This window comes from Lissotriton helveticus, chromosome 5_1, assembly GCF_964261635.1.
Source record: "Lissotriton helveticus chromosome 5_1, aLisHel1.1, whole genome shotgun sequence".
In the NCBI taxonomy this organism is placed as follows: Eukaryota; Metazoa; Chordata; class Amphibia; order Caudata; family Salamandridae; genus Lissotriton; species Lissotriton helveticus.
In genome coordinates this window covers 81,479,111-81,501,328 of record NC_136065.1, presented here as the reverse complement: position 1 = coordinate 81,501,328, position 22,218 = coordinate 81,479,111, and the positions used below count along the sequence as shown (strand labels likewise).

General features: G+C 45.1%; 1 protein-coding gene across 1 annotated transcript in view; it reads left to right on the top strand.

Moving 5' to 3' along the window:
• Positions 1-9,248: 9,248 nt before the first annotated feature.
• LOC144754162 (E3 ubiquitin-protein ligase TRIM39-like) overlaps positions 9,249-22,218 on the top strand; it is a 97,594-nt gene continuing 84,624 nt past the window's right edge. Inside the window, exons 1-2 of the mRNA XM_078641744.1 lie at positions 9,249-9,685; positions 12,333-12,428. Coding sequence (XP_078497870.1) covers positions 9,272-9,685; positions 12,333-12,428 — 510 coding nt within the window. The 5' untranslated portion in view covers positions 9,249-9,271. The remainder of the gene's footprint in view (positions 9,686-12,332; positions 12,429-22,218) is intronic.

The following is a 22,218-nucleotide window of genomic DNA, read 5'->3' as shown; positions in this document are numbered from 1 at the left end:
GCCCGATTTGATTTCCAAACAGAGGGACTCAAACTCAGTGGAGGACAGAGGAGGAAAAGATGCCAAGTTGGTGCCCACCAGGGGTCCGATATTCCCTGGCGCAACGACCGCAGCAGACGAGGCCATGGTAGGCAGGCCAAGATATATCTTCTCTACCTTGTTTACAAAATACCTGGCCAGATCATTACACTGAAGGTTCGAAGAAATGGGTAAAACCCCAGTTACGCCCGCGCTCTTCGTGCCCTTAAGCAGAGAGAAGATAGTCTTAGAGGGGTTGGTGCTAACCGAAATTTTCTCAGCAACAAACTCCGCTCGTGGTCTCCGAATTACTTTGTGACAATGCTTAATAGCCGTTCGGTATTGACTTTTTGCTGCCACTTCGTAAGAGCGTCTCCAGGCGTGCTCAAGCTGTTTACAATATTTTTGGGCTGTAGTTCATGAATCATTAAACCAAGGGTTGGACGGCCCTCGATTATTCCCACCCAGTTCAGCCGGGATGCAACTATCCAGGCCTAGCGTCAACCAGTCCTGGAAATCCGAATTTGCCAACTCCATGTCTGATGGCAACCGAGGCATGTGGCTGGACAAACAAGCTGAAAAAAGACCGATGTCCAGCTTATGCCAGGGACGTTTTAAAACAGGGGCAGGACGGTTCAAGGCCGACTTTCCCTGCCACCGCAGCGGGAAAGAGACCAAAAAGTGATCTGTCCAGGCCTGCGGAACCGGCGGCCGAACCTTTAGCGAACTTAAATTAGAGAATATGGGGTCCAGTAGGTGCCCTGCCACATGCATACACTCAAAGACACGCTGAGCCAACTGATAAGCCTCTAGGTCAGCCAAAAAACTGGCAATCTCTACTTTCCCACTATTCCCGAGATAAAGATTTAGGTCGCCTAAGATGGTAAAGTTCGCTGCACTGCTTGCGTGTAGCATGACTCTATTCAATAAATCTTCCCTAAACACGCTAGAAGGACCATTGTGGAAGGCAGGCATAGACCAATTCAGATCCAGGTGCCACCCCTCCCCTCCCCTCACTCTCTATGCAGATAGCACGATTCAGCCCTGTGCTGACTCACCCTGTCTACTGGAATCCCCCAGCCCCTGTCACTCAAAAACCAGACGAGGAATACACAACCTAGCAGAGGCAGGCTTGGATAGTTAGGCAAGAAAATACCTACTTTCTAAAAGTGGTATTTTCAAACACAGAATGTTAAAACCAACTTCACTAAAAGATGTATTTTATCATCCTGAGTTCAGGCATACTAAACCCGAATTTCTACCTAGTTCCCTGAGTCAGACAGGATTTTAAGATGTTATAATCAAACTGCCCATTCCGGCCTATGGGGAACAGGTAGCCTTGCAATAGTGAAAAACTAATATGGCTGTAATTCATTATCAGTACATGCCACACACATCAGGGCATGTCCTACCTTTTACATTCAATGCACCCAGCCCTTGGGCCTACCATAGGGGTGACTAATATGCAGAAAAGGGAAGTTTTAGGGACTGGCAAGTGGGTGCACTTGCCCGGTCAACATGGCAGTACCAGACTGCACAAAGGCTCTGCAATGGCAGGCCTGAGACACACTTTACAGGCTGCTTCTGTGGGTGGCACAATCAGTGCTGCAAGCCAACCAGCAGCATTTGATTTACCAACCCTGGGCGCACTGTACTAGGGTCTGACAAGTAAACCAAAGCAGCCAATCATGGAGTCACTAATCCATACATCAATTTTCCATAGGGAGCACTTGCATTGTGGAACTGAATAGCATTGGCACAGTGCCCAAAAGCATCTATAACCAGCAAAAACACATGAGGGAACAGCAAAAAATGGAAAGGGAGGCCCACACCAATGGTGCCAGGTCTTACACCTCTTCTATCCCTCCGCTATCCTTCTGAATCCAAATAACAGGCTAACCTATCCACCACTCAAATGACTTTAATATTTCACTATACTAATTCAACACTAATCCTTTATGGGTTCTGTAGTAGCATGTTACCTGCCGAAAAAGCGCTTTGACGCCTTGTCAGAGGTAGTAAGCTGTATATAAATGAAATTACAATACAATAAGCACCAGGAAGTGCCAACGAGAACCAACAATGAATACAAGCAAGGACACGCAATAACGAGAAGCATAAAGCGACAACAAGCAACAACAAGCCATGAGGAACAACAACAAGAGACGCAACAAGTGATGATGAGTGACAAACATTTGAATTTGAAAAGTACCAACAAATCCAGCCGGCCGTTTATTTCTCCCGCACAGCACGAGAAATAAACCTGCATGCAAGGGGTTAAGCTTTTCGCATTGTAAATGACAATGCCTATTATTTTTGTTTTTAAAACATAAATAAAAAGTTTTCCCAATTACCATGCCAATAGCTTAAAATCGTGTAAATGCGAGACCTATTGCATTGCAAATGCTTGTCTGATGAAAGTTATTGTGAGGAGTTTAACTGCACCAAAGAGATTAAACCTCTGCTCAGACAATGATTGTGTTTGATAAAAGTGCAGAATATTGAAATAATGCGGCCAGAGATTGTTGTTTCGTCGCATAATTTGCCTCATCTCGATGTATAATTAAAAATTTGCAAACATTCGTGACAAGAATTTTCAATTCTATTAAGGACACGGAGGCGAGGATTATGCTTTCTCGATTTCTTTACTACCAACAGCAGCCAATAGAAACTTAGTAAAGAAAAACAGCAACTACAACTCCCATGAGCCCTTAGGCAACCATAGAGACTACATGCTATATAAGGCACCATAGAGAACACCACTTCCTCTTTCTTTGTCCAGGAAATTATAACAGTCAAAAGTCATTGAAGAAAAGTACCGCCGACCATCCTGAAGGAAAAGTCTGAAGGCGAACCGCACAAGAGGCCAACAGGAAACAGGCAACCATCCAAAAGCGAAGAAGGTGCATCAGGAAACATAGCAGATCCAGCCTCCAAGGAGCGGAAAAAACAGTGCAGAAGACCAAGATGAAGGATTACTTCTGGTCCGAACCTGAAAGAAAAACAGAGCCGTAACACATATCCCCAAAACCTTGGAAAGGTAACATCACATAGGGTGGGGAAAAAATCAATGCAAGAAACATTGCAGTTCATAGCAAAGCAAAGATGCAACATAAACAATGCAGTAGAATACAAATGGGTGGGATAATCCTCGCCTCAGTGTCCTTAATAGAATTGAAAATTCTTGTCACGAATGTTTGCAAATTTTTAATTCTATGGCAGGACAGGAGGCTCAGATTATGCTTGTTCAAAGCTGTTCCACCACAACAGAGGCAATATTCGCTATGGGTTTGAAATAATACGTCTTAAACATAGTATCAGAAGACCAATCAGCCGTCTTCACAATGTCTTGCAAACTTACACCAACATGAAAAGCCTTAGAGGCCATGGCACCCCTCGCGGAATGAGCTCCAAAAAAGGAAACATCAATTCCTGCCTCGGACATAAGCCAGCGTACCCAATGAGCCAGAGTAGCTGGCGCCACAGGCTTAAAAGGCTTTTGCAAAGCAATCAATAACTGTCCAGACAAATCCTGACGAAAAGGAGCAGTACTCACCTCATAATCTTTTATGCATCGGACCACACACAATTGCGGATTGTGAGGAAACGTTGGGTAAGTGACAGTAGACAGATTAGTCTTGGTGCGCCTGGAAACCGTAAACGTAACGCCTTCGGGGGAAAAAGAACGACCCGCGAGATCCAACGCGCGGACATCCGAAACACGCTTACAAGATACTAAGCATAAAAGCATTGTCAATTTCGCAGACAATTGCTTACGAGACAGAGAAGCGTTGGGAGGCCAGGCTTCCAGAAAACGCAACACGACGGAGACATCCCATAGAGCGACATATTTCGGACATGGCGGCTTAGCCATCCGAACTCCACGCAGTAAAGTAGAGATGAGAGGATGTTCCCCAACAGGTTTGCCATCGACCAAAACATGGCCCGCAGAGAGAGCGGAGCGAAAAGAATTGACAGTCCTGTAAGCAGAACCAGAAGAAGCGACGGAAGCAAGAAAATTAACAACTAGAGAGACATCTGCTGAAGCGGGATCCAGGTGTCGTTCAGAACACCAATCACACCACCGACGCCAAGCTGACGCATAACGCTTGCGCGTGTTGGGGGCCCAAGCTTCACTGATAAATCTCTCAGCGTCACCAGATAAGCCAGGGACTTTCCAGCGTTCCCCGAAAGACGCCACGCCACCAGACGGAGCTGGCCCGAGAGAACTAGAGGATGTGGATGGAGCAGAGGATCCAACAGCAAGTTCCACTGCGTTAGAAGCAGGAATGGAGTCGAGCAACTCATTTCCAGAAGGTCCGGAAACCACGCTTGAGCTCTCCAAAGAGGAGTGATCAGAATGATCTCCGAGAGAAACTGCTTCGTTCTGGCCAAGACTCGCGGAATCATCGCGAACGGGGGAAAAGCATAGCAAAGCTGAGGAGGCCAAGTCTGGAGAAAGGCATCCGTTGGCAGAGCCTCCGGATCCGGACGCCAGCTGTAAAACCTGGGCAGTTGAGCATTGAGGCGAGAGGCGAAGAGGTCGATCCAAGGACGACCCCAAAGGCGAGACAGGGTTCGAAAGACCCGAGGGTGAAGGCGCCAGTCGCTGAAGTCCAGCAGATGGCGAGAGTTCCAGTCGGCCACCTGATTCTGGCGACCTAGGAGATACTCTGCAATAAGAGTGATCTTCCTCTGAAGGCAGAAATGCCAGAAATCCTTCGCAATCTCTGCTAACAATTTCGACCGTGTCCCCCCAGTTTGTTCACATATCGCACCGCTGAGATGTTGTCCATGCGGAGCAAAATGCAACAGCTGGTGGCCTGAGGAGCAAGGCTGCGGATCGCAAATGACCCCGCCAGGAGCTCGAGGCAATTGATGTGAAGGGCTAACTCGCTTTGAGACCAACGGCCGCCTGTCGTCAAGTCCCCGCAACGGGCTCCCCAGCCCCATAGACTCGCATCCGACTCCAAAACCAAGTCCGGAGTTGAGCCGAACAGGGCTTTCCCGTTCCAGGCTTCCATGTGATGGAGCCACCACAGCATTTCCGACTTCGCATCCTGGGACAGAGGAACAAGGTCGGAATAACGAAGACCCTTCTGCAAGTGTCTGATCTTGAGACGCTGCAGGGCCCGATAATGTAGGGGACCCGGAAAAATCGCCTGAATGGAAGAGGCTAATAGACCGACAACTCGAGTGATCGACCGCAACGACACGTTCGGTGCAGACAACAGTGACTTCAACTCCCTCTTGATAGACCTGACCTTCTGGGCAGGCAAAAGAAGTTGGCAAGAGACCGAATCCACCAGGAAACCCAGAAACTCTATCGATTGAGTGGGTTGCAAATGAGATTTCTGAGGATTCACTAGAAATCCGAGAGACTGAAGCAGATCGATCGTCCAAGATAAATGGGAACGTAGTTGCAGCGGGCACTGAGCCATCAAAAGAATGTCGTCCAGATACACCATTAGCCGCACCCCTCGTGCACGCAGCGATTCCATAACCGGTCTCAAGAGCTTCGTGAAGCACCACGGGGCGGACGATAGACCGAACGGGAGAACCGTGTACTCGAACCACTCCCCCGACCATTGGAACTGCAGAAAACGGCGATGAGGCGGAAAGATGGGAACGGACAAGTAAGCGTCCTTCAAATCCAGGCGAGCCATCCAGTCGCCCTTGCGAAGAAGATCCCTGAGAAGATGGATGCCCTCCATCTTGAAGTGGCGATAGACCACCCCGTTGTTGAACTCCTTGAGATTGAGCACAAGGCGAGACCCTCCCCCTTTCTTCTCCACCAGAAACACATTGCTGACGAACCCTTGTGGATGTTGGTTTGTGCGCACAATGGCCCCTTTGAGAAGAAGAGAATCTATTTCCTCGGAGATCACCTCTTGATCTCGTTGGGAAAAAACAAGGGGTAAAGGGACTGGACCCTGCAGGGGAGGCTGATAAAATTCGATGTGGTACCCTTGAACTGTCTGCAAGATCCATGCATCGTTTGAGATTGCGCGCCAATTCCGCAGAAAATATTGCACCCTGCCCCCCAGAACAACACTGTCGTAAGGAATCAAGCTCACCTGTTGAGGAGAAATCCTGGCGGCCTCCCTGGTTGCCACCGTATCCTCCCTTGTTGCCTTGACCACGACCTTTACGGGAGGGGTAGAAGGTCGTTTTGGAGCCGGAGTAGGAGGACTGTTGCTGCTGACGCTGTCCGCCACCTCCCTGATGGGACTGCTGGCCACGCTGCTGACCAGAACCTCGGCCGAACGAACGTCCCCCAGAACGTCCGGCCCTGGCAAAAACCGGGCAGAACGCCCTGCGCAAAGAAGACTGCGCCTTGTCGAGGCCACTAAAGGTGGCAACGAATTTCATTAATTCCTTCAAAAATGGCTGGCCAAACAGGAGACCCCTGGCCAATGGGCCAGACTCAGATGTCGCCAATTCAGACAACCGGGGATCCATTTTCAATAGTATCGAACGCCTACGTTCGGTGGACAGGGCACAGTTCGCGTTCCCGAGGAAACAAATCGCCCTTTGGGCCCAACCAATAAGTTCATCCGGGTCGATACCCGACGCCGACCCTTGTGCTTGGTAACCCAAATCCAGGATCTTCGTTAGGGGGCCAAGAAGATCAAGAAGTTTATCCTGACAAAGGCGCCAAGAGCGATCAATTCCTTTCTTCGGGTCTTTGGTGAATTTCTTGAGGTACGTCAAGATAGTAGGATCGACCTCCGGGGTGTCAGCCAATGTATCCTCTAACTCCGGGCGAGGGCACTCCGAACGTAACCGGGAGCGCACTTCCTGATCAAAGGAATCACGAATGTGAGCCTGGATATAATCTGCAGCCTCCGGAGCAGGGGACCAAACCTTGGAGTTTGGATGGATGATATCCGAAGGCTCAAAGGTCAGGACCGGTGGATGGGAAGATGCGTCAACAAAGTGCTCTTTGCGTGACCTTTTAGCAGGGGGAGGACCAGAGGGACCTGAAGGCGAAGAGGAGGAGGAGTCCTCCGTTTCCGGGGGAGGAGCACGGGACCTCTTAGAGACAGTAGGGGCAGACAAGGAATGAGCCAACTTCATAAAGTCAGAGGAATGAGGGTTCTTAGGTGACTTCGAGGAGTGTTTGGCAGACGAGGAAGGAAGCCAGCCCTGCTGCTGAGCGTAATCCGTCAAATGGCGCTTCAGAGGGCCGATTGCGTGGACCAGCGCAGTATTGACAGAATGTCGGACTCCCTGGTCAAGGGCATCGACTAAGTCGTACTCAAAAGACTCCTCGGGCTCTCCATCATAAAGATATTCATCTGCATCCTCATATTCAGCCATGGTGGATGAAAAAAAGAAAAAATACACACCACAGAGGAAGTATATATATAAATATAAAGACACGAATATCAAAAAGCCCACAAATGTGTAAGTAAGAAGGGTCAAGGCGGGAACCAGGCGACCCAGTCAGGGGGGGTGACAGCCCCAAGCAAGCCTAACAGGCAGAGTACTCAACTCGACCAAATTGCATGTAAATTCAAAAGTGGAGGGACAGGCTTGCACAATTGACACCCTAGGCAACGCCTCTAAATATTATACAGCCCAGAACCCTATCCTGAGGGAAAAAGGCGTCGTGAGGGGCTCTCCGGCAGGCGGTGGGCTGAGGCGCTAAAAGCAACGCCGCCTCCGAGCGTGTACAGGCTCCGTGAACAACACGGAACATAAACAAAGCCAACGCGCATGCGCGAAGGCGTGCCTGAAGGTCCGGAAGAGGAGCGACGCGCGACACTAGCGCGCGAGCTCCCGAGCCCCAGTCCCGCTCCACAACCACAGAGGACACACGGGCACAACGCGCCCGCAGCACCAGAGAGGCGACACGCGCTCTCAAAAAACAACCACAAAAGAAGCCAAGCACGCCGAAATAACGACCGCCAACGGCGACAAATTACACGGCGAAAACGAGCACAAATAGCTTCTGAAAAGCGGCATACAAAGCGTGAGTGAACGCACTAAGCAAATTACAATACAATGCAAAAGTAAACATGTCCTGTGTGAGAATAAGAGAAAAGGACTTAACTGGCTGCGAAGCAGCAAAGAAAGAGGAAGTGGTGTCCTCTATGGTGCCTTATATAGCATGTAGTCTCTATGGTTGCCTAAGGGCTCATGGGAGTTGTAGTTGCTGTTTTTCTTTACTAAGTTTCTATTGGCTGCTGTTGGTAGTAAAGAAATCGAGAAAGCATAATCTGAGCCTCCTGTCCTGCCATAGAATTTACTCAACCCTGCGGCAGAAATTGCTCCTCCGATTGCGCGTGATGCCAGTGACCTGATTATGAATTATTACAGGTGAAGGACCGAGAAAGCAGTTATATTTCAGCCTTTGGAACATAAAGTGAAACAGCAAATGCAGGAAGAAATGGTTTAATTATTATTTTCCAGATGTCAGTACAGTTCAAAAACAAATATTATAAACCGACGCAGAAATTATTGCCACGTTCAGAACCACACAGAGGATTTTAGAGAAATCCATATTTAGGAGACCGCTCCTGGCACTCACAGAATCTGAGAATAAAACAAAAATGCTGGTATTTTAGTTGTGAAAGGAGGGAAACCTCGAGTGAGAGCCCAGGCAGCAGAGGGGTCAGTTCTCTGCTCTGGGACTGTAACAGGAACCCGGAAGTCCCGGCGCAGCCAGAGGGGGACAGACGCACAGACACACCCACTGCACACAGAGAGGGGCAGACACACCCACTGCACACAGAGACGGACAGACGCACAGACACACCCACTGCACACAGAGAGGGACAGACACACCCACTGCACACGGAGAGGGACAGACGCACAGACACACCCACTACACACAGAGAGGGCAGACGCACAGACACACCCACTGCACACAAAGAGGGACAGACGCACAGACACACCCACTACACACAGAGAGGGCAGACGCACAGACACACCCACTGCACACAAAGAGGGACAGACGCACAGACACACCCACTGCACACAGAGAGGGACAGACGCACAGACACACCCACTACACACAGAGAGGGCAGACGCACAGACACACCCACTGCACACAGGGAGGGGCAGACGCACAGACACACCCACTGCACACAGAGAGGGACAGACGCACAGACACACCCACTACACACAGAGAGGGCAGACGCACAGACACACCCACTGCACACAGGGAGGGGCAGACGCACAGACACACCCACTGCACACAGAGAGAGAAAGTGAAACTTACCTTCACTTCCTGCATTTCTGCATCATGGCGGCAGCAGCTCAGCTCGGGAGCCTCAAGGAAGAGGCCACTTGTTCCATCTGTTTGGAATATTTTAAGGATCCGGTGTCCATAGAGTGTGGACACAACTTCTGCCGCTCCTGCATCACCCAGAGCTGGGAGGGAAGAGATGGAAACTTCCCCTGTCCACAGTGCAGGGAAATATCTTCTGAGAAAAACCTCCGACCCAGCAGACAACTGAAGAACATGGTGGAAATTGCAAAACAGCTTCATCTGCCCCCCGTGAAGCCCCCGGAGGAGAATCTGTGCGAGAAACACGAAGAGAAACTGAGGCTGTTCTGTGCAGAGGATCAGAGGATGATATGTTTGGTGTGCCGGGAGTCCAAGGAGCATAAAACTCACTCAGCAAGTCCTGTAGAGGAGGCTGCAGAGGAGCACAAGGTACGTCTGTGGGTGTTCACTGTTCAGGGATCCCAAAGTCGCTTGGAGAGCCACACCAAGGGGCAGTCGAAGATTATAAGATGTGTCTGTGTGTGAGAGTGTCCAGAGATCACAAGTTACCATTTCTATAAGGTGGCCAGATGGCTCCATGCCACTGGGACAACACATTTCAATTCCTGGATTTTGCTTTTACATATCATTTTCATCTGGTGAGTTGAAGCAATAGGGTCCAGTAAAATGAACCAAGACTACAACTCCCAGAATGCACTGATATGTTAAATTAAAAGTACAGAAATTGGAATGTTGTGTCCCGGTGGCATGGAGTCATCTGCTCGCCCTCCCTGTGTATGCCATTGAGGAGGCTGCAGAAGAGAACAGGGTTTGTCTGTGGGTGTTTATGGATCGTAATGAACCTGTGGGCGTTTATGGATCGTAATGCACCCGTGGGCCCCAAAGAGAAGTCTGTGCAAGGAATGTATGTGGGTGTTCACGATTCACAAGATAAGACGTTCTGTGCGTCCTAGGAAGAAGCTGCAGAGGAGCACAATGCGTGTCTGTGGACGATCACGATTCACAATTGAATAAACTTGTTAAGTCTAAGAGGATACAATGTGTATTTAGGGGTGTTTAGTGTCCTTAGAGAAGGCTGCTGAAACATACAAGGTATGTTTCTTTGTGTTTAGGGATTGTAAGTGAATACACTCCATGAGGGCTTTAAAAGAACCCGCAAAAGAGCACAAACTGCATCTGTCAGAGCGCTGGGATCATGGGCCGTATACTGTGAGCCACAGAGGCGGCTGCAGAGGATCAGAAGGGATGTGTGTGGGTGTTTTGGGACCTTGCACTAGACTCCAAGGATTCCGTGTAGCACTGCAGTGTGAGTTGTCGGTGTCAGAAGACTTGACGCGACAATGCAGGGTGTGGCGCACCGGCTCACATAGACATATACACAGCAGAAGAGCTGCCGCAATCCATTGTGAAGCGCATAGGGGCATTGGTGCAGGTGACTCCCCAGCAGTGCAGGGTTCATCAGACACAAAGGGAAGTGCAGGGTCCAGGCGCTAGACTTACATCATCATTGGGCACAGAGCGAAGATCTCCTGTAGCTTTGGCTGCTTGAAGCTCGCTCACAGGATGAATGACCGTCGGGGGGGCTGCGATCACAGGCTCCTGGTCTGGGGAGCTCAGTGCCTCCGACCTCCTCACCTCAAGGTGCAGAGCAGTTAGTAGACTGGGCTCTGGGTGATCAGGACAAGCCCCCCTGCCTCCCCCTCCTCACAGGCAGTCCACCGGACTCGGGAAGTAAGCTCAGCGCCGCTTGTGTTTGCCTTTTTGATACCAATACAGAGTGGGCTTTTCTGGGCAGCCAGTGGGAACGCGTTTAAGCTCCTTTTCATTGTGTGATCTCCTTCAGGCTTTTAACAATCAATATATTCTGCACCCTGCACTTCACCTGCTTGCTGGATCAACTCTCTGGTCCGCCGTCATGTATGCTGTCTTTCAGGGGTGCTCGGGTGGTGTTGGGGAGACCGTTGACCAGGGCCTTGTCCCCACCCCCATGGGAGAAGCCTTGTACGTTTGTTCTGAAGTCATCTTCCAGGAGAAACCACCTCTTCAAGAGAGGACATTGGAATCAAGCGTTCTTGGCATTCTTTGTCTTTCTTTCAGTGTGTTGCTTGAATGAGAGGTCGGTGTCGAGGGTGGGGTAAAGACCGATAGGTTTAGATAGGTTTACGTTGGAGACCCAGGCTTAAGTCTGCGGCTGCTCTGAGCTGGCAGCAGACAGGAAGAGTTCAGTCTTTGTGGGGTTTAACTTTAGGACATTCGTTGACATCCAAGACTGGCTTGTGATCAGGGCAGGGTTTGAGGATGTCATTGGGTGAGGATATTTAAGGTAGAGTTGGGCATCATCTGCATATTGATGGGTCTTGATGCTGCTGTCTGTAAGGATGGATCCAGAGATCCCTTGTAGAGGTTAAAGATGAGGAGAGAAAGGATGGAGACAGGGCATTCCTGTGATCTTGTGGAACCTATTTGCATGAACTGTAGCCAGTTAATCAGGAAGGATGTGAATCATTTCAAGACAGTGTCTTTGAATCCCATCGTGTTTTTGTGCGTTGATCAGGGCCAGCTGGTCGCCTGTGGCGAAGGCTGCAGAGAGGTCCAGGAGGTCAGGGGTCATTCTTGTCATTGAGGAGGAGGGTGTTGACGAGTACTTGGAGTGAGACTCTGTCGGGCTCCATACACAGTTATTGCATTTATAAGACGTGTTGGCTTAGATATTTCCACTTGGTTCTGTGTTTTCCAGGAATGTTTGCTAATGTCTCTGGGACAACCTTTCTTCTTTAGTGTCAAGTCTATCTGTTTCCATGCTTGAGGCATAAAGTGTGCACAATGTCAAGAAGCAGTAAGTGCCAGTGATGAAGCTTGTTCCCATGGACCAGGGATTCTGATCCTTCTTGGCAACAACCGGTACAAAGAAGGGACATCATTGTCTGTGATACTTGGGGCTGGTGCTAGCAATACTAATGTATGACTGGTACGTACAGTCTGGGCACGTGTGGCAGGTACTGTAGTGACCCTTGGTTTGTAATTAAGACCACACTCTACATATCTACACTTATTTCTTGCTCTCTTATCCCTACAGGTGAAACTTCAAGAGTGGCTGCTTGTCCTGAAGAAACAGGAGGGATATTTTCTGGAGTCTAAACTCAAGGAAGAGGATCAATATAAAACCATGAGGGTGAGTGGATGCAGTGAGTGCTGTGTCTGTATATGCCTGTGCCCATGTCTTTGTGTGGCCTCTTAAAGTTCAAGACACACAGAGGCGAATGAGTCACCCTACAGACTGGTCATGGTCCCCACCAGATAAATATACTGACCGGAGTCACTGCACCTGGATATTGGGGCTGAAATCGGCCAAGGGCGCGTCCTAAAAAAACATAAAATCAAGTATTACTCTTCTGACCTTAAGGTAGTACTTACATACTCACATGGTGCGTGTTAGAGTATGTGTGCAGTGGTGTGGCATTATCTGGCTGGGAGTACGTACCACCATGTGTGTGTGTGTGCATGTTCATGCTTAGGGATACGTGTCTAAGTATGGGTTTATATATGGATGGCCCTGGAGTTATCTTTGCGAGTACATGCATGTCTGCACGTCCCTATATCTGTCTGTCATTCGGGCATGGATTACTGCTTGTGTGTGTCTCCATATTCATATATAAATTTTGAGCCACAGAGTATACAAATACATGCCCTTATCTTTATGCATGCGTGTTAGAGGGTTGTGTATGCTTCAGTCTGGATTTATTGGCTGTAAGTTTGTACCTAAATAAGTCGCCTATGAGCTTGTATATCACACGGTCTGGTGGCATTTGTGAGTGCAAATACATGTGTGCATCTGTGAGTTTGTGACGTGTATGCATGAGTCTGGAGTTATACATCCGTGAGATTTTATATGCATTTGTGTGTGAGTATATATGTATGGATGTGTGTCTCTATGGGTCTGTGCAAGCATGGACTGAAGAAATCCATATGTGAGTTTGTACAAGGTTTGTGTCTGAGTCTGCAAATGAATGTGTGTGTCTGTATGAGTGGGTATCTCTGTGGATGTGTGTATGTATGGATTTGGATTTATCTATCTATCCATCCATCAGACTGCGCAAGCATAGTTTAAGGCCCTTCCTAAACAAAGGTTTTAGCAATGTAATAATGCTACGGTATTGTATATACATCGTCGAACACAATAAATAATATACCTCCCTCTAGACCTCTATTTCTTTACCTTGTAGAATGAATCTTAATGGGTTATACATACATTTTGTGAAACATCATGGATACATCGTCATCTTATTATTCAAAAATTGTATTTATTCATTTTAGTTGGTATCTGTATTCATTTACATTGATAGTATCAAAACAGGAAAAATGTAATCTAAAAAGACATACATATTCATAAAAATCTTTTTGTCACAAGTTTTGCTTTTTTATACATTTTCTACATAGACCAACAATTTCATATCTTTATATGCAAATTCAATCTAGTGCTCTTCACTGGACCCCTATAATAATACCATACACTAATCACGTAAACAGAATCACATTCACACTCCATCACACCTGCACTCAATTACACCAATCAAACTACCAAACAACCCCAAAAGCACATTCACATCCTGGTCAGAAGGGGATATAGATAGTGTGAATCTCCATGACAGTGTTGTGAGTTGGGTGCATACAGTAAGGTCGACGTGCGTTTCGGTGGAATATGTCTGATGTTAACCACCTTCTGCAGGACCTTCTTTAAATCATATATCTTTCACCTAGTGGTAGGAGTACAGATAATAATGATGCAAGAAAAATTCTCAAATGGTTGCCACCTTCAAATTGACAAACTATTGGTAAGTCTGCTGGGTCAGTTCTAGATGACTCCTATTATAAATGTAAAAGTCTGCCCCTAGGGAATGATAGGATAGATGCAACTAACACATTCTCCTATTTGGGTGTCCTACCTGATCATTCTGGTTCATGGAACCCGGCGGTTAAGAGCAGAACTCTTCTCGTCAAAAGGTAAATCAGGGCATTGATGAATATTTCTAATAACTTGGGTAAAAGGCCCCCGGTGATACTTCTTAAAATTTACCAAGCTCAATGCTTGAGTATAGCTATGTACGGGGCAGGAGTCTGTGGCTACCAAAATGTAGCCATAATACAAAAAGAGGAAAATACTTTTTTAAGGTTTATATTAGCAGTACCGCAGAGCTCTTTCATTTATAATTGCCACAATGAGCTGGGGATTCCTTATACTTCTGATTTGATCAAGATGCAGCCTCTGTTACTATGGCATAGAGTTTGGACGTCTATAGTGCAGAGTTAAACAGAGATATTATTGGAGACGCCATGAGTCTATTCCACGCAAACAAGATAACTTGGCTGAATTATATCAGAAGATTTTTAATAGACGTGGGTAAACCTGATTTCTATAGTAACCCCTAAACATTGAGTACGATTTCTAGGAAGGATTTTAAAGTTTTTTGTCAGTCGCACTTAGAGTCCCTAAGAGCGGTTTCAGAAATGAAGAAAAGTACCGTTATCCCACACCTGTTAATTCTTGTATCCCCCACTATTCAACCATATCTGGACTGGTGTATAGGAGGATATGACAGGTATGTTCTTACAAGATTCAGATTTGATAGTTTCCATCGATTAGTCAGCTTCCCAACATTAAATGATTGGACCAGAGTCCTTTGTCGGTGTCCTTGCGATGAGATGTCTTTCCAATCGACAATACATGTGATTTTATTTTGTAAATTTTATAGACTAGAAAGATGTAGATGGATTTTGCCATTGTTGAAGAGAGGGGGCTGAAGGCAATGCCGTCCCGCCTTTCTAGATTTACAAATGCTGGAAAATGTTTATTGTGTGGGTGTTACGACCGGATTCCTGAAGTCCATATTAGAAAAAAGGATTTATGATTTTTAATGTCAAAAAAATCAAATAAAGTTTATTTGATTTGACTCCTATTGAGATAGGGTTCTGTTAAACCTGCGTAGACAGGAAGAATCCTCTCTGCTTATTCTTCGAAGATATTTTCTTTGTAAGTGAACAACATCGCTTCTAAGTTGGGGTTATTACCTGTTGTCTGTAGTGGTGCCACAACACTGGGAAACCATGTAGACTAGGCAATCTTATAGTGTATTACATCCCTGAATCATGTCCTGTTAATAAGGGCTCAGGCTTCCATAATTGAGTCTATTTCTAAATAGTATACGACGTGTACCACAAATGATCCAGGCAGGCTCAGTAACGGCAACAAGCAGCCACATCATCAAACCACAGATCATCCAACAGAGTTCATCTAAGTGATAAAGCGAGCATGGAAGCTCCAGCATTGTGTAGATGAGTTTTAACCCACGAATAGTTCATCTAAACCAAATGCCCTCTAATCTTAACACGTTTCAGGACATGTACATTCCCTTCTTCAGGACATATGCATTTCTAATTCTAGAAATTACTTGGGCAGAGCTCAGCATCAGCCACTGACCTTGGGCATTCTCTGTCTGCTCAATCCTCACTGCAAGGATTTCCTGCAACAGTCTTACTAATCGTCAATAGTTTGATGTGTCATTTTTTATGCCTTCATTAGACTTCTCACAGGGATAGGCCATAGCTGACTGGAATGTCCCAGGATAACTAGTGGCGTTTAAAAAAAATATATATATATATATATCATTTATTGATTTTTTCAGAGGTTTGTACATAGATCCTTGACAAAAGTGAGTGTACATAATACATTGATGGGGTAGAAGGATATAATAACATTGATGGGGTAGAAAGATAGAATAACAGCATTACACATACTATAGAATTGTGGTTCGATGTCAATGTCCCAACGGGAACTCAAGATCATATTAATTGTGCAAATATATCACCATGAGCATTGTTAACATTAACAAAAACAACTGTCCGTAATTTACATTCATATTTGACGATTATCTATCTTGTGCGTAGGTCTGAGTACCTAGCAACATGAGGTTTAGGTTAAGTCTGCAGTGTGTGCACCACAGTGTGCGACCTCATGAGTTGGGCCTGGAGATTCCTATTACCACCCATGTGCAGCACATCCACCGTACCTACATGTACTGGGCATGCACACGGAAGGATAGTGCAAGGGTCTGGGGCTCACACCAAAGCAGCACAGTAGACTGTACTTTCATCGGACACAGCAAAGAGGTCTGGTCATAACTAATGAGCCAATAAACTTAATACGCTGCCACCACCACTTTAGGTTGCTAACTCAGGACATGGGAAGTAGTGTCATCTCTGTTATGGGTGAATTATGGTGAGTGGTGGCCCACCTAATCATGCACTGTTCACTTGGTGCTATGCACCTTAAAGCAATATCAAAAATGTTTAACCACAATTAAATTTGTATGTGGTGGTAATAATCACATTTATTAAACAGTTTTACAAGATGAGTCATAAATAATGCAACTGAGTGTTATTGTGTCATCATAACAATTCTCAAATGTGTATGCAAATTAATTGTACAAGCATAATCATTATACATCATATTCGTAACATTCTAATATTCAAATGATTGACGTGGAGCCCAATGCATTTCGGCACGCATACGGTGCCTTCATCAGGGGCAGTTCTAAAAGGAAGAAGAAGGAATGTATGTCAGTATCTACATATGCTGGGGGACATGGGGGTGTGTGTATGTTATCGATTTAATCGTACCTTCATGTTTGATTGCTGGAGATCTATTAAAGTTGATAGCCGATTCTACAACCAAAAAATTATAAATGGTAGATAACGCTATAATGTGCTCATGAGATAAAATAAATAAAGAACAGTGATTTATGAACGTCGTACCTGGTGATCTGGTTGCCGGTAGCTGCAACAATAAATGTTGAATATAAGCCGCTATTATTGAAAAATATAACAAAACATGATAGCATCATGTGCTGTGGGATAAAAAATAATAATGATAATGGCCCTACCTTATCTTCGTAACGATGTCGACTCTACCCGGAAGTAAATAATAATAATGATAAGGCACTAGGTAATTGCCAAATATACAATAAAAGCGGTAACGGTGTAATGCGAGAAAGTAATGGACAGTGGTCATTTACCTGACTCCAAAATACAAGACTCCTTTCACGTTAACTCGCTGCTGTTCTATCAGTAGTCTTCAACCGGTCTGCTCGCAAACTCCATTAAAAAGTAGCGTGGTGCACATGGCAGTGTAGCCATGAGCAGTCACCAGTCACCAGCATGAATAGGTAGCATTCCGCAATGGTATCATAATGCATAAGCACTCTATATCCCAGGATGCATCACCCATCACATATATATACTATCATTAGCTGTTAGTATATGCACGTTCCTAGCGTATATATACGGACACTATTTATCACATGAAATAGCACCCGCTTCGTTCAATCGTTTGTAGGTATATGGGTATCTCGATCATAACACTACGTGTTATAGTTAATGCGCACATGATATTTTATTTTGGGCTTCTGAGCCTACAATACGGATGATATTGAGCGTGGGCGTAACTTTGGTGCGCCAGAGATTATGTTCACATAAGACTTTTTATGTTACCAGTCACTCAATATTGGTGGGCTGTCGATATATTTTTTCACCTTTTTAAGATGGCGCTCAAGCGCTTTGTATTTTTTTGGCATTCTTCGGGTTTGTCATTTTCATTGTCCGCTCTTTATGCTCATGGCTACACTGCCATGTGCACCACGCTACTTTTTAATGGAGTTTGCGAGCAGACCGGTTGAAGACTACTGATAGAACAGCAGCGAGTTAACGTGAAAGGAGTCTTGTATTTTGGAGTCAGGTAAATGACCACTGTCCATTACTTTCTCGCATTACACCGTTACCGCTTTTATTGTATATTTGGCAATTACCTAGTGCCTTATCATTATTATTATTTACTTCCGGGTAGAGTCGACATCGTTACGAAGATAAGGTAGGGCCATTATCATTATTATTTTTTATCCCACAGCACATGATGCTATCATGTTTTGTTATATTTTTCAATAATAGTGGCTTATATTCAACATTTATTGTTGCAGCTACCGGCAACCAGATCACCAGGTACGACGTTCATAAATCACTGTTCTTTATTTATTTTATCTCATGAGCACATTATAGCGTTATCTACCATTTATAATTTTTTGGTTGTAGAATCGGCTATCAACTTTAATAGATCTCCAGCAATCAAACATGAAGGTACGATTAAATCGATAACATACACACACCCCCATGTCCCCCAGCATATGTAGATACTGACATACATTCCTTCTTCTTCCTTTTAGAACTGCCCCTGATGAAGGCACCGTATGCGTGCCGAAATGCATTGGGCTCCACGTCAATCATTTGAATATTAGAATGTTACGAATATGATGTATAATGATTATGCTTGTACAATTAATTTGCATACACATTTGAGAATTGTTATGATGACACAATAACACTCAGTTGCATTATTTATGACTCATCTTGTAAAACTGTTTAATAAATGTGATTATTACCACCACATACAAATTTAATTGTGGTTAAACATTTTTGATATTGCTTTAAGGTGCATAGCACCAAGTGAACAGTGCATGATTAGGTGGGCCACCACTCACCATAATTCATTCATTTAGCATCCAGGATTGACTCCCCTGAGTAATCATAGCACCGGTTGAAGAACTTTTATAATTGATGATTATTAATTTGTTGAAATTGGAGTGCTCCCCACAACTCCCATTACTATTACTTTACCCAGTCACTAGTGAGGAGGCACCCACCATTTAACGAAGATGCAATTTGAAACCATTAGTGGTATGACGGACAACAGGGCCACCACGATGGCCTACACCAATGATCAGGCGGATCAAATTTATTCTTTAATAAAGGAAGTGAGAAACATGGATGCGCATGGGGGATCTATCAGCCAACAATTAAAACAACTAGAATACATCACCAGACGCCAACTTAATCAGAGAATGCATGCCTCCACGTTGATACAATATCATCGGGCAAAAAGGATACCCAGAGGTTTACGTTTATCTATCAAACCTATGCTTTTCCGATTTAATCTTAACTCGAAATTCATGGACAAGTGGTATAGCATACTTAACAAATGTTCACTAGATCTCATTTTACTGATAATTGAGGAGCTTTCTAAAACCATCCGAGAGCTAGAAGAAGAAATTTATACTTTGAAATCAGAACTTGAGGCCAGGATGGAGGCAGACACTTGGAAAATTAGTTTGGATAACATCAACATCAAACTGGATAAATATGAGAAAGAACTGCAGGAGGGTAAATTGCGGAAGTACAAACGTGACACTATAGATTATAAATTAAATGAAGTGTACACGTGGGCGGACATCTATGCTAAACGACAATTTATTCCCAAAAAAACAACACCTTCGGCACGATCTTCAGAGGAAAGTCTGGTAACTGACAAGGAGATATCGATCCGCAGGGGACCAGTGAGAACCACTCAAGATGGCAACATAATAGCCACAGAGATGGCCAGTCAAGCTACCACCAGTAGAGAGGTGGATTTTTTGTCACAGGCACAAACTCCAGCACAACCACCAACGTCCCAGACAGAACTGTCAACATCAAGAGGAAAACCAGGCGAGGAAGTGGTGGGAAAGGAATTGAGGAGCGGTCGAACACTGACCTAATTATCAACATTTCATCCATCACCCTCACTAAACAACAAATGAGAACGCTAAATAAAGGTCTTACATTCGTTCCGACAATCACGACCAATGAGCTTGAAACAGAAGGAGCGTTTTTCAGATTCATGAGGACACTGAAACTCAGGCACTACTTTGAAAATGTAGTGGAACCTTCAGATTCGAATCAGGAAACTTCATGCAGGCAATTTAAACCCAAAAGTCTTTTCCAAGCTCCAGTTTCACACAAGATGCTTGACACCTTTGAACTGTTAGTTAAAAGAGATTTACGAGCATTAAAATACACAAGTACCCGCCACAACAATTTGACCAAAAATGAACTGAACATCATCAGTAACTTGGCCACTAATCCAGATATCACGATACAACCTGCAGACAAAGGCGGAGCCTTGGTTCTTATGGACACAACTTTTTATGAACTTAAAGTTAATGAACATGTGCATGACACTAACATTTATTTCAAATTACCATCTGACCCTACGATTACTTTACAACAAATGCTACACACCATCCTGACAACAGCTACACAGAATGAATGGATAGATGAACAGACATCTGCATTTTTGACGCAAAAACACCCAAGACGACCATTGATATACATGATCCCGAAGATCCACAAGCACCCTACTAATCCACCCTTTAGACCTATCGTTTCGGGATGCGGGTCAATTTTTGACCCCCTCGGACAATATATAGATTACCATCTTCAGGAATTCGTACAGCATTGGGGTTCATACATACGTGACACCACGGATTTCCTCAACAAATTGAAGTGGACAGAAGAAGGGTACCAGGATCATTGGATTATGTGCACCATAGACGTGGTGGCTCTTTACACCTCTATTCCCCATGAAGCAGGACTGGAAGCCAGTGAATGGGCGTTATTAAGTATGGAACAGTTACCCACCACCCAAAAAATTTTTTTGCTTCAACTACTGAAATTTTGCTTATACAACAGCCATTTTATATGGCAAGACGAGTTCTACGCACAGCTGAGCGGGACGGCGATGGGATTTGCAGGGGCTCCTGCGTATGCGAACACATTCATGGCTCATTTTGAATCGCAACACCTTATGTCACAGGATGAATGGAAACATGTATTAATGTATGGACGATATATCGACGATATATTTCTGATTTGGAACGACACACCGAATACTTTGGAAACTTTGATTAACAAATTGAATCAAGTTGACACGAGGATCCAGTTCACCTATAAAATCAGCAAAGACACCATTGACTATCTAGATGTTAGAATCACGAAGACAGCTGATGGATTTGATACTGCCTTGTACACTAAGCCAACTGATCGGAATAGCGCACTTGAATTCACCAGTTTTCATCCTAAAAATCTGATCAGGAATCTTCCAGTATCACAATTCATTCGCATTAAACGCATATGCTCTAACGATGTGACCTGTCAGACTACACTTGAGAATCAGGTTCAAAAGTACAAAGCTAGAGGATACCCACCGGATGTTCTCACAACGCAACTGAATAGGGTACAACACATGCAAAGACAGGATCTATTGACACAGAAAAGTAAATCCCCACAGAACCGGATGGTGTTTGTGACTAAATACACAACTCTTTCTGAAAAGATCAAGAAGATTATCAATAAGCGATGGGAACTTTTGACATTGGAACCAGATTTTCATGGTATCTTTAAAGATCCTCCTCTACATGCGTACACCCGAGGACCAAATTTAAGAGAGAGATTAAAAAAGAAACAACACCATACTGGACCAGTAATCCACAAGGGCACCACGCGCTGTCTTAATTGTTCAAATTGTAATAATGTAATTACTGGCAATACATGTACGCATCCAACTTCTGGGAAACTTATTCATTTGAAACATTCCAGCGATTGCAATACGACCAATGTTGTGTACGCAATAAAGTGTCCATGTGGAAAAATGTACATAGGCAAAACAGAACGAAAAACCAAGGTACGGATTACAGAGCACAAGAGCCGTATCCGCAATGAGAGTCTGACCTCACCATTGGTGTTACATTGGAAGGAACAACGACATACTATTTCACAACTCAGGTTCCTTATTCTAGAACATGTGCAGGTCCAACAAGGTCTAGACAATCACCAAAGGCTATTGCGTAGAGAAATTTTCTGGATCAAATTTCTTGGGACTTTGATCCCTGCGGGACTGAATGACAAATATGATCTTTCGTGTTATTTATAGGTCCAATTCCCATGATCTTGACATAGTGCATTCATTTTAGACGATCACACATAGTCTACAGTATAGTCTGGTCAACCATAGACTAGCATACCTTTCACTACATGTACCCACA